The sequence below is a fragment of the Lepisosteus oculatus genome, chromosome 9 (genome assembly GCF_040954835.1).
Source record: "Lepisosteus oculatus isolate fLepOcu1 chromosome 9, fLepOcu1.hap2, whole genome shotgun sequence".
Taxonomy (NCBI): domain Eukaryota; kingdom Metazoa; phylum Chordata; class Actinopteri; order Semionotiformes; family Lepisosteidae; genus Lepisosteus; species Lepisosteus oculatus.
Genome location: NC_090704.1, coordinates 42,498,882 through 42,514,724, shown reverse-complemented (window position 1 = coordinate 42,514,724; position 15,843 = coordinate 42,498,882). Strand labels below are relative to the sequence as shown.

Genomic DNA, 15,843 nt, shown 5'->3' with positions numbered 1-15,843 from the left:
GGATTCCTCTGCCGGCCGCGGGATTTGAACCGGCAACCTTCCAGCCACAGGCGCAGATCCTCAGCTTACAGAGCCACCGCTCCGCCGTTAAATATTACCAGCATGCAGTACTTTATGGGAAATGACAAGCATTTCTCCTTGTTTTGCTAAGTGCTCAAAAATCATCTACAGACGATGAGATGATTACTCACAGAAGAGATTCCATAGAGGAAGATGAGCAGAAAGATGACAAAGAAGCTGCTTTTGGGGAAGAGAGAGGTGCAAGTGGCAATCACAGCCATCAGGATGGACATGGTGGTGACCAGACCTGCATACAGTAACCCCCAAGACAACCTGCAAAAAAACAAGAACAAGTAGAGACATTATAATTCCCGCTGTGACACTGAAACAGTCATCATGTCATTACTATATGTCCCAAATCATGGTACGGACTCCCACCCGCTAACAGCAATGAGATGTATACTTGTTCCATACTTCCAAAACCTTTTACTCAGCTATGTGGTTGAAATCGATTTGGGTTTTTTAAAAAAAGGCTGGATGAGATTCTCAGATCAACTAACTACTAACTACCCAATGGGCTAAATGGCCCCGTCTAGTTTGTTACCTTTCTTTTGACTCATTATAGATGTGTTACAATCCTACAAACCTCAAACCAATAGTGATTTTACTAAGTCATGAAATCAAAGAGCATCAAATAATGTTTTTAGGGAGCATTAGAATGTGATATCTGCAGACCCAAATGCATATAAAAAAGTATACAGTATACTACAAACTTTTCTTCACATGCCTGTAGACACAAAAGTCTACAGTTTTCTTCTCATACAGGATGAAGCCACGTATAAACAACATCTCATCAGGGACAAAATTATCCTTGAAAGTCTAGAAGCCCTAAAACAGGTGCAGGTACGAAGGCATTTAAAAAAAATAGTAGCATAACATATCCAGAATCAAATAAATTTAAAAGCAGTAAAAAAATCCAAAGTTACTGATTATCTATACGGCAATTCTTGCTGTATTTCAAGACTGATTGAACGTTCTGGAGTGAAGACTCACCAGAAAGCACTGTCTCGGAGCCCCATCATGGCCATGGTGTCTTTCAGCCGGTGCTCCTTCTCCGCGGCCATGTTGACGATGAGGAAGGAGACGAAGGGCGTGAAGGCCAGCACCAGGTAAATGGAGATGAGGGCATGAGGAAACTTCTGCACCTCAACAGACCCGGGCTGGCCCATCATCACAACTCGGAGGCTGCTCATCTCCTCCTGTACCGAGTGCTGAGTCTTAGCCTGCCGACAGAGGCGCGGTGATGGAACAGGGTAACCAAGACACACTGCTGAAGCATCACCACTCTTCACAGTCCTACACAGCCCTAAGAAATGACTACCGCCGCAAACCCATATGGCAGATTTGCAGACCCCACCATGATCTTACTATGTACATCTTAATGGATTCTGCTTTTGTTTCCAACCATTTCAAGAAGCTGCATGCTTCATCATGCACTTAGTCATAATTTCACTGGCCTTTCTGAAGGATGATTTCAGAAAACACCTTTATATAGGTCTGCGTATTGTGAATGCAGAGGACATTGTGTGTTTTACAAGAAACACTGCAAATGCAGTACATCTTTAAAATGTTCTTGGAAATGCTCTTAGAGTAGGTAGCTGTGTCAACATGCTTTGGCTGCAAAGGAGCCAAATGGTGAAGGTGAAGGCTCATCAGGTGAAGAAGGCTCCACAGCTGAATCATTGTGTTTCTCTCCTTTATCTTTCAGCATGGAATGAACCTTTACCTGTTCCTTTGAAATGCTATTTTAAGTCTACATTCTTCAACTTTACTTTTTACTTTTCATGATACCGTACATGTAAAGGAAAATATCCATGATAAGCCCATGAGTGTCAGACCACTTCTCACCCGTATGATGGCTGTGTTGATGAAAGTCTGGAGATCAACAAACCCCGAGTACCAGTAGTTAGCGGCCCTGCATGACGTGAGGCTGGGGAAACAGCTGGCTGCAAAAGATAAACACTTCTTCAGCTGCAGTTCTGTTCCCTAGGGAACCCTAAACCCTCACTCCACCCTTCACCACATCCCAGGAAGAGCTGCTGCAAAACATTTCACATTCAATGTCACCATGTAATGCTAACTTTTATCCTGATCGCTACCACTTCTGTATTACTGTGGTCACCATGGAATGGTATTTCTGCCCTGAGATCAGTTAAAAATAAATAAATTCCTGATCTTAAAGGAATACCCTGCACTGACAAGCTAAAACAGCTGAACCTTTTTTGGTCTTAAACAAAGATGACTGTGAGAAGACTTCAGTGACATTGGCATTGACATATTCAACCCAGTGGACTTGGGTTGAGAGAGAGACAGACACAGAGACACACAGATGGACGAGAGACGAGAGACGGGACCCGAGAAGAAGGAGCTCCAGTCCACTTCGCTTGCTTGCTCGCTTGCTTGCTCGCTGTTGACTCTCAGAGTCAACAGTGAAATACAAACTAGAGGACACAAGTGGAATACATGTGGAAGTGCATTACAAAATGAGAGGCACATGTTTAGGCAGAGTGCTGGTGGGAGTGTGGACAAGCCACCCAGCTCTGTTGTCAAAGCTAGAACCCTGGCTTCTGTAAAAAAAAGCCTGGATTAGAGGCTTAATGAGCAACTAACCACCAAGAAGCCTCCGCTCATCTGTAAACTGCCTTCTGTTTTTATAGTTTTGGGGGGCAGAAATCTGATGATTAAGGTAGACCCATATGTCCATCCATTCACTTAAAAGAAGCTGCTCATCTTGGCAAAGGCTGCAGCAGACTGAAGCTTTTCCCACAAACATGGGACCCAATACCGGGCTAAGAGTACACAACGGCTGTACTTCTTGGACACCAGCCAATTGCAGGGCCATGGAAAAAGTGACAGTGACCTTCTGCACTTTTAAACTTTATAAGGCCAAATAAGAAATTCAATAGATGGATCTTCCAAAATGCACTCTAAAATCCCACACCTATAGCCAGATTTTACATCACACCTGCACAGACTGAAAAAGGATCTTTGCATTCGCCATAGCTGCCTTGAATGGTCAGGTATATATTCAGCCATCCATTTCCTAACCGCTTCTACCAGTCCGAGTCACGGGAGAACTGGAGACCATCTCAGGAAGCAACGGGTGCAAGGCAGAGTACACCCTGGACAAGAAGCCAGTCTCTTGCAGAGCACACACAGACACAGGCATGCACACACACTCCCAACAGAGCCAGGTTTCCCAGAAGCCTACCCGTATGTTTTTGGTTTGCGGGAGGAAACCGGATAATCTGGTGGAAACCCACATGAACATGGGGACAATATACAAACACCACACAGACATGCACCCCAGGTCCAGAATTAACTGCAGCACTTCAATATTGCTGCCCTACACTGTGATGGAGCAATACCAGTCAAGTCGGTCACTCGGTTTTCAACACAGACTAGAAGGAGAGCAATACTTTTAGAGACCCATTTTGGGGTTGCAGTCTCTTAAATTCCTTTTGGGAAATACTTCTTTACCTGTGCCCTCATTTACTTGCTCAGTTTTACGGCATCATGTGAAGTTAGTACAATTCCAGTTCAGGTCCTTGTGAAAGGCAGCTACTATGCAATGGGGAATAAGTACAGTACATACAGCACAAATGATTCCACAAAAGAAAGCAAACTGTGCTGTAGAATTCAGAGTTCACTGGGCGGCACCTCTGTACCTACTGGGAGACCTACCAATGGAGTCTGTGTAGTCACTGGGCATAGGCAGCTGGTTATAGGGGAAGCGCAGCTGATAGGACATTTCATCCACAAAGACCACGCCCACGTAGTTGTAGGGATCATACCGGCTGGCATTCTCCAGAGCAGCCTCAGTGTCAAACATCTCCATACCTGCAAAGAAACACATACAGCACCACTACTCAGACTGTTCATTCCAAATGTTTTTAAGCAATGCTGAAAAACTCCATAAGAAAACACAGACCAGGAGAAGCCACAATTCAGGGGATACAGTTTCACCTGTATAGTTCCAAACAACAAGACACTACCCACAACAGCCAGTCAAGGCCAGTCACTCACCCATGCGGAGGTTGCTTTCTACCTCCTCCATGATCTGAATGGTGTAGTTGGTGATGGGCGTGTACCCCACAGTCTTCTCCTGCAGGTAGGCATCGTGCTTCAGCTCCGTAGTGCCAATGCCCTCATACGTGATGTGAGGGTTTAGCGTGCTGATCAGAATCAACAAACCCAGGAGCAGCAGCGGCAGGATCAGCTCCTGCAAGAGGAGAAAGAGACGATCTTTCGAAAATGACGAACACTAAAATAGCACCCACAAAAAACACAGAGGCAGCATTGTAAAACAAAATCCAACTCCGTACAGAAATGTAAAGCAATGCTCATGTACCAGGAAGGATATGCCTCCAAAACATTGTTTATAAAGTTGTTATGACCAATACAATAATATTAACACAACACTACTGATTTGAGACACATAATGAGTAGGTTCTATAAAACATTCCCAAGTAGCATGCTTGTTCCAGAAACATATGCACAATCCAAAACACTTAGGTTTTTATAATATGGCCTCATCAATATGTCTGAAAGGCAACCAAAGTCCAATGTTTAAACCTTGCTCTAACATGCACAACAACAACTTTCCAGCAAGATCTGGAGATGCTGTGAATGGCACACAGTCCTCTTTTTAAAAAAAAAAACTTTTTAGAATACATGTTCAACAACAATTGACAAAACAGTATCTGAAGAGCCTTTATTTCTGAAGCAGTCCCCAAGTCTTTGATGTAGCCTTTATTTAAATACAGACAGAATATATCAGACAGCATTAAATGCTAGCAATTGAGGCAGGAGCGTTAATCAGACTTATTTGAACATCTAGTTCTTTAACTTGTACTAAGTTATAAAACACCACACCCTGGGAAAGAACAAATAGTGAAACCTATTAAAATGCACAAGAGTTATATAAAGAGCTATAAAAATAATAAAAACTCTCTAAACTGTCTTCCATAATCTTAGTTACCTAAGCCTACAGTATATCTGGAGCTGGAGCAGCCTTTCAAAGGATCATTCAGTGTCAATTAAACCACAAGATTTTGTAAATATCACAGTGCATCTTAGATTTGGATGAAAGTCAGCTCAACATTAGAAAACACTATTTTATGAGAAAACCTGAAATTTGACTGGTCAGCTTCTAATATTTCATTAGATACAAGTGTGTATGCTTAGAAGAGATACCCGTTCCTTTTCAGTTCAGAAAAAACACAAGCAAAACTACTGAAACAAGATCCTTTCAAACAAGTGTGATTCAGCCACTAAAATTCACGCCCAGACAAAAGTTAGACACAGAAACTAAAAATAACATCAACAGAATTTTAAAAAAAATCATGGTTAAGTAAAGGCTCAGTGATTCACCAAGGCATTTGTTTTATGTGGCAGATGGATAACAACACCGGAAATGGCGAAAGGAGTATTGAGACACGTCTCTTACAAAAGCACGACAGCTCAGTGATCTGAAATAATCCTGGTTCACAGAGGGTTTACACCAGAAATTAAATAACAGTGAACTTTAATTTACACATCACCTTTAAAATGAGTCATGGCAAGGTATTTTTAAGATGGATAAAAAGTACTTTACACAAATCTCTAATAGAAAACATAGGCACAGAAGATAGGAATAGCATCTTATAATTCTGGAAAAGCAGCCTTTTAGGGTAGACCTAAAGGCACCCAATGTGACAGCTCCCAGTTTCTTTTGGGATGGCGTCTCGGAACTCTGGGAAACAGCCACACAAGGGCCTGTCACCTTGTCACATAATACAGAGGAAGAGCGGGTTGGTAAGCCAAGATCAGTGGAGCGCACGTCAGGGATTGAACCCGACAGCGGATCAGAATCACTTGAACAGCACCTGCAGGCTCTGTTGCTTGGTGCGCCACTTGATCAGCACGTTCTTGTGCAGCAGGCTCTTCGTCTGCTGCCAGACGCGGGCATCTCTCCCTTTTACGGGCAACATTTTTCTCGCATTCTCTCACTGGCAAAACGGGCAAGGAGTCGCGCTCACACTCGGCCCAGCTGCAAGAAGAAGGAAAAAAGGGGGAAAGAGTGAAGAGGAAAAAGAATTACACATACTTGAGCCGCTGCATGTTATATCTCCGTTGCCTGAACTTCAACACTGTGGCATGGGTGTAGCTTTCAATACTTCCCAGCAAAAAAAAAAAACAAAGGCACGAATATAAAAATCCGTGCTGTAAAAATGTCATTGAATACAAAACGTACCATTCGTGGTTTTAAACCCGCCATCGCCTGTTATTAAAACAGGGCTCAGAACCACTGTAGCTGTAGTGCTAGAAACTAGTACTAGAAACGACAAGAAGTAACAATATGAGCTGGATTCTAGTGTATTGTGCACCTCGACCCAGGAGAAACTACATTCCCTTCTCTCTTGTACATCTGCATAAGTGCAGAATGTCAATAAAGTGAACTGAACTGATCAGAAAACAAAAACCGTCCTCATAAATGATACACCTATAATGCACGTGGGACACAGCGAGCCTCAAAGGTCACCCTAGCAAGACAGCTGTAACTTCTATCTCAAATTTGCCATTTATGGTTTGCTAGTGTGTTAAGTAAATGCAGCGCCATTGTACACAAAACAGCACCGGAATAAAATGTGTTTCGCGAAGTGCGCAAAGAAAGAAATTAATTGTTAAGACAAGCTTAGGGCAGAGTTTTGTTCGCAAAGGAAACAAAATTTGTACTAGTATATAGACTGACGGCATACTGTTTATCTGTCAGATAATAATGGTATCAAACCCAAGTGTAAAAATCAGAAAGATAAACTTACGGTCTAGTTATCCTTGATTAACCAGCAAACAACGAAAGGATGGGCCCAACTCAATCCTCAAACTAAAAAAATATTCGATCCTCCTCTTTTAAAAACAAAGTAAAATTCCGAGGAAATTGCAACGTTAAAAATGTAAGATGAGATCGAATATCCTCTGTTTGGGAAACCTTTCAGAATAAGTCCGATTGCGTCGGAAGGAAGCTGAAAAGTAAAGTTTGCATCAGACACCAGCGGTTCGGGACAACGATATGTTCAAACACGCAAGTAAAAAAAAATAGCGCAAATTCCCGTCAAACTGGTATACCAACAAAACAAGGCAAATATTCGTAATATATATTATCACAGTAAAACATTTTGCTAGCTACAAGGAGTGAACAGGACTATGAACTCGATACACATTACTTCAAACAGAGAAAGTGAATTGTGTTCTATCTATAAAAAATGGTTTAGTCAATAGTTGGGAAAAAGCGGCGATGTATGACATTTTGGTTATTTTAATGTAAACAAATTAGACTCAACCCAACACTCTCCAGGCTGCACTTTACTTCCGCCTCTGCCATCGTCAGAGATCCTCGCTCCGGCCAATCGCTGGTCACCAAACTCTTCTGGAGAACCTGATTGGTCGGTACAGGCTGCTGTCAGCCAATAGCTTTACTGGGAAGGGGCTGCTGGGAACTAGGGGAGGTCTTTCTGCAGCAGGTTTCTCAACCCCCTTTGAAAAGGTTTTGTGAAGAAGTCTAGTTCAATAAACAAGGATTCGCAAATCAACAATTATTATAGGTGACGCCACGATACATGATAAAATATTAGCATCTCTACAGCTGCCAGAACGGGGCCACCATTAGAGAAAGTCGTTTTTACACATATTGCCAGACCGGGTGTGGTTAACGGACGTGTCACTGTGTTTCTATGGACACCCTAAACCATGTCTTGTCCAGCTCATGTACTGGAGGGCCTAGTGTCATAGGGGTTTCTGTCCAGCTGCGTTTGTCAATTAAACAATTAGATTCCTTAGTTAATCACAATGATCAGAAAGGATTTTTTCCTATGATTTTTACAGTTTGGTGAAAGATATGCATTATGAAAAGTACAGTTACCTATTTGGCATTTATGTAATAAATTAAAGTAGACCCATTTTGTAACAGAGAGCTCAGTTATAACAAATAAAAGAAGAAACGAGTTTAACACCCCTACTCTAACCAGTCTGAGCAACACCAGGTGTCACCTGAGCACTGATGTTAAACCTCTCTTCTACAGTATTTGCAAAATTCAGTGATTAAACCTTTTTTTTTGCTTTAGTTGTATAAATCACAGCAAACAAAAACATGTCATGGTTAAGAAGAAGATGTTTTGTTATTGCTTTCAAGCAAGGTTAAAGCATTTCTTAAGAACCATTTTCTTAAGAATCCTTTATTTGACTGACGCTCTTATCCAAAGTAACCTACATTTTCATCCATGTGTACAGCTGTTTTTTTTACTGCAGCAATGTGGGTGAAGCACCTTGCTAAAAAGTGCAACAGCAGTGCCTTACCTGACTCCTAACAACAACCAGAACCCTGTCTGTTGTGTACAGATTGAAGGATAAAAAACCTAGTATTATCCAATTGTGTCGTGACACTCCTGAATGTTGTTTCCTTAATAGGCCTTAATGTTATAGAAAAAAATCATACATACAGCCTTAATCACAAATAAAACAACAATAAAGTTCCAGTATTATAGGTATTCCAGTATTGGCTTATTTACTCTGTAGGCCTTCTTGGTAGTTTACTTATTTAGAACCTTTATACAGCTGTTGACCTCTCCAATCATTTTAGAGAACTTCACTTAGCTATGATCAGATCATAATATTAGTGATAATATTATTATTTTAGTAGCATTATGGGTGGCACTGTTGGTGTAGGTTTCCTTTGGGTGCTCTGGTTTCTTCCCACAGTCCAAAGACATACTGGAAGGTTAATTGACTTCTGGGAAGACTGGCGCTGGTGTGATCACACTGATCTCTCCGTCTGCGTTCTCAAAGAAGGGTTTCTTAACTCCCATAGCAGAAAGACATCTGATACAAAACTTATCCTGAAACTGGGCTCACACCTTCCCCCTTCTCTCAACGACAGATTTGTTTTCGTGAAATCTTCTCTATTCTTGCAGGTTTTTTACTTCACCCCTCTCTTCACCTCTCTCCACTTCGCACCACCTGAGTGGCCTCTCTGCCTCTGCCCTGCTCCCACCTCCTCCCCTCTCCCAGCTTTTGTTCTCCTGTGCCATTTAATCTTTGCTGTCTGCCCTGTCTTTCTCAATTATGACTGAAAGCAGCTAGAACGGCAGTGTTTTCTAGAATCACAAATGACTCTGCATTGAAATGATTTAAAAAACATTTTATTTTAATAAGGAGAAAAAATCACTGTTACAGAGTTTAATGAGGTACTCAAATGATAAATAATGTACAAAGTAACTGCCAAGTTGGAAAAAACAGGCTTTAATTGCATCCTCTTTATCTATTCGAATATGGTTGCCTAAGGGGTCTTGAGCAGAATATGAAATTGTTAAGCCTCACAGTTACATGGGAAACTTGTGCAAGTTCAAGCTACAAAAAGTTGTTTTTGCTCTTAAACCAATTTATGAAATGTGCCCAGACCATTCTGCATAGTTCATATTATGAGCAGGGAACACGTCCCATTGTTAACAACTCTGAAAATGGAATTTTCTGGTCCAAATAAGGGTTTTATATCGTCAAACGGTGGTTGTCCACAGAGCCCATCTCAGTTCTAAATGTTCCTATTATTAATCCTTGAGTCTTTTTCAAGGGATAATTTGGAATTAAATTAAATGCAGCTCTATAAAAATATGCTTTTGAGATAAAGCTCTCACACATTTGCATTTCCTGTACAGTTTCAATATAGTGACATGATATTTTTTACTTTCACATTGACTCAATGTTCGTTACAATGAGCAGTATTACAAAGACAGAACTATGCGTGCTGTGTTTTGAAAGGTAGGCAGAAAGGCTTTGATCAGATTCTTGAATTCAGGAAGGCTTTTCTACAAGTTTTATTAGATTTTTTATTTTTTTTTACAAAATTTACAAAACAAAGAATTGAAAAAAAAACACTCGTTTTCTAATTACAAAACCAGACAAAAATTGTGACTTCAAAACATTAAAAAAGGCAAAAGTTAAAAGTTAGAAGTGTACACAGTTGTCTGCTTAGGATGAGATTTAAAATCAGTTTTTTACTAATTTTATATTGCCCCTTAATTTTGTGGTTATTTAATAATTGGGCTCTAAATTTAGCAGCACAATGACCAGCAAATGTAGAACGCACAAAAACCTTTTGTCTTGGATATATTTGTCTCTGTATAATGCTCATAATCATCGGACTTGAAAGATAAATCAATGGGTTTGCTACCATAACAAAGTGCAATCAAAAGATTATTCTCAATAGTACTAGAAGTAGTTTCTACATCTTTGATTTTTTAAAATCTGCAGAACAGTTTAATGTTTTCAGCATCTTTGTCACCTCAAACCAGATAATTATGAAAATGTTCTTACTGCAGTGGGCTGTTGTCTTCTGTTTTATTTAATGAACAAATCTATTGAATGGTTACAAAGGGAGTGAACGTACAGTCATTGTTTTGCATTTGGTTTCGATAAACACATAGACACTTATAATCTGAGCCATTTCAGTTTTATAACTCCACTTAATTGTTGTGTTGAAACAGCAACACCATTTACAAAAAAGTATCTGATTAAAAAGTCACATGTGAGTGAGAAAAGTGTCACATGTGAGTGAAAATGTGTGAAATGTGCTGCACAAACTAATGGAATACTCCCATAAGACAGGACCTTCATCAACAAATTGATATACCACTTCAGCTTGGAGAAACACACCTCTCTCTGACTCGTGAGTGATGTTTCTGTGATGCTGGCCAGGCAAATACTGAAACGGAGAAGGCACAAGACCTCTGCCTTGAGGTGGTATGACGAGATGGTTCTTTTTTTCTTTTTCATTCGGAGAAGTGCCTTTTGTAACCTGTTTCAAAGACCAGAACCAGAGAGAGACCAGGTTGCTACTGTTTTCATATCACATCTATGGAAATGTCCAGGGGTGTGCATCTGGAAGGTCTGGTCAAGTCTGTGTGGCTGACAGCCTCATTGACGGGTCTTGCTGAGTTTTAGTGTTTCCGTGTGCGCTGTCCCCCGGTCATGCTAATGTTGAGCAGATGCTGAGGCTGCCTGTGTTGAGCTCCTCGCTTGAGATGCCCAGGTTGGTTGAGGGGGAAGCTGGAGGAAGAGGAGTCAGAGGCAGCTGTGTTTGGCCCTGGGGAAAAAAAAAAGACACCACAATGGGCTGATTTACTAAGAGGTCTTGCTCTTTGTTTCTTATTTGCAATTTAGCAGAACAAATGGAGACTGCATATTCTAGACCCAGTACACTGACACCCATGTGGATGATGGAGCGCTTACAAGCAACAGAATAGAAAAACATTTCCAGTGAAGCTGATTCATCTCTTTGTAATACAGAAAGATCCACTGTGTAAGACAAAAACAATAAAGCATATAACATTGATTCCACAAAATCATATATACAGTATATACACACTGTAATACTTAGACTATATGTTTCCGCTTAAGAAATACCTGAATAAAACTTGCCTTTGAGGATGGATAAACTAAATGTCAAAACATTGAAAACGTCAGGAAAAACATGTGGTTATTCAGCTAGGAATCAGGATGTCAGTACATGAGCCCACCTGGCTGGTGGGGAAGCCTCACTTTGGACAAGGGAAGGACGCCCCTTGCCTGGGCCCGTGGCACAGGGGCAGGCTGCTGGCCGTTGATATGGAGGTGGGGGTCTGAGGTGCTGTCCAGTGGCCGGAAGCGCTGGGCTGTGCTCTTAGACTGAGGGAGCTGAGACAGCGAGAGAGTGACAGAGAATCATGGTGGGCAATGCCAAGTGATCTTGTGCAGACATACTGTAGGCAACCTTGCTGCTTTACTGTTTTCACATTTCAGGTCTTCTCAGCAATTTCCAGTCACCATTCAGTAAAACTAGGATTTCACCACTGCAACACCCGTGATGCCCAAATTACTTAACCGAGAGAGAAACAGGATCTGCCAGGAACACAGAAGCCAGGCATTGTTGAGGGAGGGGAGAGCCACAGTTACTATGAATTGCACTTGGAATGGATCTCAACATCAGAAATGTAACAAAAACCAACAACAATAAAAATGATCTTCACTGCAGCTCATAAGAGAGTTTTGACTAAAAACGTTAACTGGACAGTTCTTTGTAAGTAAGAGGGCAGGAGGTGTTCACCCCTTTCCTATGATGTCCTGTTCTGTTGAATTACCAGTGAAGTATAAACACTTTTTTTTTCTATCAAAACGTGAATGTTGAAACAGAACCCCTTTTTGGTCAAAGAAGTTAAATGCCAGCAGGAAAAAAACGTTTCCGTGTCCGTTTTTCTGTTCTATATGTGCAGCACTTGTATCGCTCTGGTAAGAGAACGTGTCCCACACGGAGCCTGAGCGTTAATTCAGTCCGACCGAGAGGAAGGCTCACCGCTTGCCCCGTGACCTCGAAGGACCTGGACCTCCTCTTGCGGCGCCGGGCCTCGAAGTCGCTCTCCCTGGGGGCGGGCTTCTTCTCGCCGGGCCGGCGGTGCTGGGGCCGCGTCCAGGTGGCCCGCGGGCCGGGTCCGTCCCCGGTGCTGCTGGACAGGTTGTCCTCGGAGGTGGCGTGCTGGAGCTGCGGGCTGGGCCTCCTGTCCCGCCGGGGGGCCGGGCCGCGGGGGGGCCCCTCGCTCAGAGACAGGCTGCTCTTGTGTTTGGGGGGGTCCAGGGGTGAGGGTGGCGGCAGCCGCAGCGCGTCTCCTTCCAGGACCTTGGAGCGGCGGCGGGCGGCTTTAACGGCGATGTTCTTCACCCCTTTCAGGATCTGCTGGCGCTCTGCAGGAGAGAGAGGGGTGACTTCTCCACGAAGACAACGGGTTTATTTCTCTGTTCTTAACCTGCACTTGAATTCACTGTAGCTGTTATTCAGGGCCGGGTAGTGGGATTCGTAGGCCCTCAGCACTTTCACTCCAATTGAATTTCGTCCATTGACATGATGCACTTTAAACTATTCTAGTGGTAAACCACGTGATTGATGGAGTGACCATCACTTTGATACTTCTAGTTTCTAGAACAGCTGCTAGGTAGCGTATGATTACTGATTTGGAGCACCTAGAGTCGATCGCAAGCATGTCGTTTCAGCTAGTTTTTCGTTAGTCAATGGTGTTTCCCACGTTCGTAGGCCCTAAAAATGTTGTAGGCCCTGGGCACTGTGCTTACAGTCCCTAATGGGAAATCTGGCACTGCTGTTATTAATTTATTGACATGCATTGATAATAATGGGTTCACAATTGCAACTACAGAACTCTGTCATATTAAAAATACCATCCACTAAACTACTGGATTTGACGACTTCTATCTCAACACAATTGTCAGCACATTAGTATTTGCATCAGTGCCTGGAGATTTCAGCAGGACAGGCTGACAGGTACAGCTGTACCTGTGTTCACCTCCTTAAGTACTCGTTTTTGTGTCACATGTACGGTTTCTAATACAGCAGGACTTTGCACATTCACTTTGTGATGCCTGTGCCGAGACTCGCCTTTGCGGGACAGAGGGACTTCTGCCCCGTTCTCACTGCTCTCTGGAGAGGAATCCAGGTGACTGCTGACACTGTGGCTCAGAAGGCTGTAGCTCAACACCCCATCTTGTGGAGCTGGCTGGAACCAAGAGAGACAACAAGATATTAGGCACAAGTGAAACAGAATATTTCAACAGTAATGAAGACCCAGCCTAGTCTGAAATGTTTAGGAGACAAAGCATAGTGACTTACTACATTAAGACCACCTTCTATTTATATTCTAAAAATTATTGCTTTAACAGCAGAAAACTATAGTTCTAAGTATCACACTTCAAATGTCCAGGAATCTCTGTTTATAAAATTAAATGTGAACAGTCTAGGATGAAGGAAAACGTGCTGAAAAGGGCAATACACCAACATTGTAAACTTATTTATCAACGTATAACTTACTTATCCCATTTTAAGACACAGAACAAGCTAGAGTTTCCACACCTCTATTACCAACTGGCCTGTGTGTTTCTCTATAACCCTGCTTGTGCAGTCAGGCGAATACTGGATATTCTAGCACAGGCGGGCTCACACCTCGCGGGTCCCAGGGCTGCTGATGTGAATTGGAGGTGGCGTCATCACTATGGAGTGTTTCATCTGCCGGGCGTGAGGGCTGCTCTTGAACACCAAGAGGCTGTCACTGCAGAAGACAAGGCAGTGTCAGAGCAACCCTCGTCCTGGCTGCTGAGATTCACGGTTCACAAATCCTCCTTTCGGTGCAGAATTCGTTTTGTAATCTAACAAGGAACTTTTCTGTGTGGTATTTTGTTTAAAGAGCTGAATCCATAAAATGTTTTGGGGGGATTTCTCAGATCTGTATGGTACTTATTGGGAGAGCATGATACTCAAATGGTAAGTCAGCTCTGTAGTTGTGAATTCCTCCTTTCTAGAAAAGCCCTTACATTATGAATCAACAGTGGGCAACACAATAACCTGCAGTTTTCAATAGAAGCAGCTTTGCATTTGCAAACCTAAAATAAATCAATTAAAAATAGGCAAGGGGGTTGGCTTTAAACCACAAGTGTCCCCTCTTCCCTTCTAAAGCAGACAGCCCAGCGTTATCTCTGAGGTCTGTCCCAAAAGGCGGGTCTCACCTCTCAGGCTCGGGGAGGATGGGTATGGGTGGTAAGGTGTGCCGTCGTGACTTTGCTCGGCCGCGCCTTGTTTCAGAGCCCAGCGTGTGCACGCTCTCCTGGTCCGAGTCAATATCCTGTAGGGGGTCGCGACCTCTCCCGGCCAAGGGGATCTTGGGCAGGGACCCCTCCTAAAAAAGCAGAGGTGCTTTAGCCTGGGGGTGTAAAGGGCTGCCTAGACAGTTCAAGGGAGCAGAGGAATGGACCCTGTGCAGGTATGAAGATAATAATACAACATCTCCCAACGCAGTCCAGGAACATGCTGAACTCAGGAACCAGGAAGGCAAGCCACGGAGAAATGAAACACAAAAAGCAGGGAAAAGGGAAACAAGGAGAGACCAGGAGAGAATAATGTGAAAAGAATCAGTAGAAAATGAACAAGGACTGAAGCACAACAGGAGTAAGAAGTAAGGAAAGAAGCAGGATACTAGGTTCAGGAAAAGCCTTCAGAGGAGGGGTCTGACCAGGGCACAGCAAATGAGTCTCAGTGTGCCATGCTGATCAGTGGACTTACTCTTCTATGACATGTTTGGAGGTGTGATCATCACATCCTGCACTAGTTTTAATGGGTGTGCAATGTCCGAATTCAAATTTCTGAACAAAGATGGAGTCCGAAGGATTAATGAATAAGCCCTGCTCAGTCGACAAAGTAAGAGCATATGTTGGCAGTCTACGAACCTTCTAACATATAAGTATACAATACATTTTACATTTTGTCCTGGAAATTTCATAAGAAGACAACAGAGGTCAATCAGTGTATTGAATACAGTATGTTACTAACAGGCAAAGAGTATTCTGCATCATTGTTGTAAATCTTCACTGCACTTTCCCCTCCACAATAATACAACAGTGATGCATTGCTGACACGTTGTGAAAATGACCTGTGAAACAAACAGCAGTATGCCAGAGAACTCAGGTCAGTGCTTGTCACAGAGCTGGGTACAGATGTACCTTGAAAGTGGGCACGGTTACTCTGTCCAGGGCCATGACCCTGTCCAGCTTTCTCTCGTCCAGCTCCCTTGTGTACATCTCATACAGCTCCTGCAGGTGAGGAGGCACCAGCAGACTGTGATCTAGAACACAGTCAAAGCAACATTGTCTCAGTGAGTGCTGAAATGTACCGGACGTCTCACAAAACGAGTTGACAGATTGTGTCAGAATGGACCTGTG

At 42.8% G+C, this 15,843-nt stretch overlaps 2 protein-coding genes across 6 annotated transcripts in view; both read right to left on the bottom strand.

The window, feature by feature from the left end:
• abca5 (ATP-binding cassette, sub-family A (ABC1), member 5) overlaps positions 1-7,466 on the bottom strand; it is a 28,273-nt gene extending 20,807 nt beyond the window's left edge. For 2 of the 3 annotated variants that reach the window (XM_069194566.1, XM_015356506.2), the window contains exons 1-7: positions 6,864-7,376; positions 5,928-6,091; positions 4,087-4,282; positions 3,745-3,900; positions 1,909-2,006; positions 1,054-1,283; positions 192-333 (exon numbers count right to left, since the gene is read on the bottom strand). In XM_069194566.1, the coding sequence (XP_069050667.1) occupies positions 192-333; positions 1,054-1,283; positions 1,909-2,006; positions 3,745-3,900; positions 4,087-4,282; positions 5,928-6,032 (927 nt within the window). In that variant the 5' untranslated portion in view covers positions 6,033-6,091; positions 6,864-7,376. The other variant, XM_015356505.2, reaches the window with a different exon arrangement.
• A 1,748-nt stretch (positions 7,467-9,214) lies between these two features.
• Positions 9,215-15,843, bottom strand: part of kif19 (kinesin family member 19) — a 40,029-nt gene continuing 33,400 nt past the window's right edge. For 2 of the 3 annotated variants that reach the window (XM_015355864.2, XM_015355866.2), the window contains exons 14-20: positions 15,625-15,746; positions 14,635-14,804; positions 14,075-14,180; positions 13,514-13,631; positions 12,422-12,807; positions 11,610-11,766; positions 9,215-11,176 (exon numbers count right to left, since the gene is read on the bottom strand). In XM_015355864.2, the coding sequence (XP_015211350.2) occupies positions 11,031-11,176; positions 11,610-11,766; positions 12,422-12,807; positions 13,514-13,631; positions 14,075-14,180; positions 14,635-14,804; positions 15,625-15,746 (1,205 nt within the window). In that variant the 3' untranslated portion in view covers positions 9,215-11,030. The remainder of the gene's footprint in view (positions 11,177-11,609; positions 11,767-12,421; positions 12,808-13,513; positions 13,632-14,074; positions 14,181-14,634; positions 14,805-15,624; positions 15,747-15,843) is intronic. The other variant, XM_015355865.2, reaches the window with a different exon arrangement.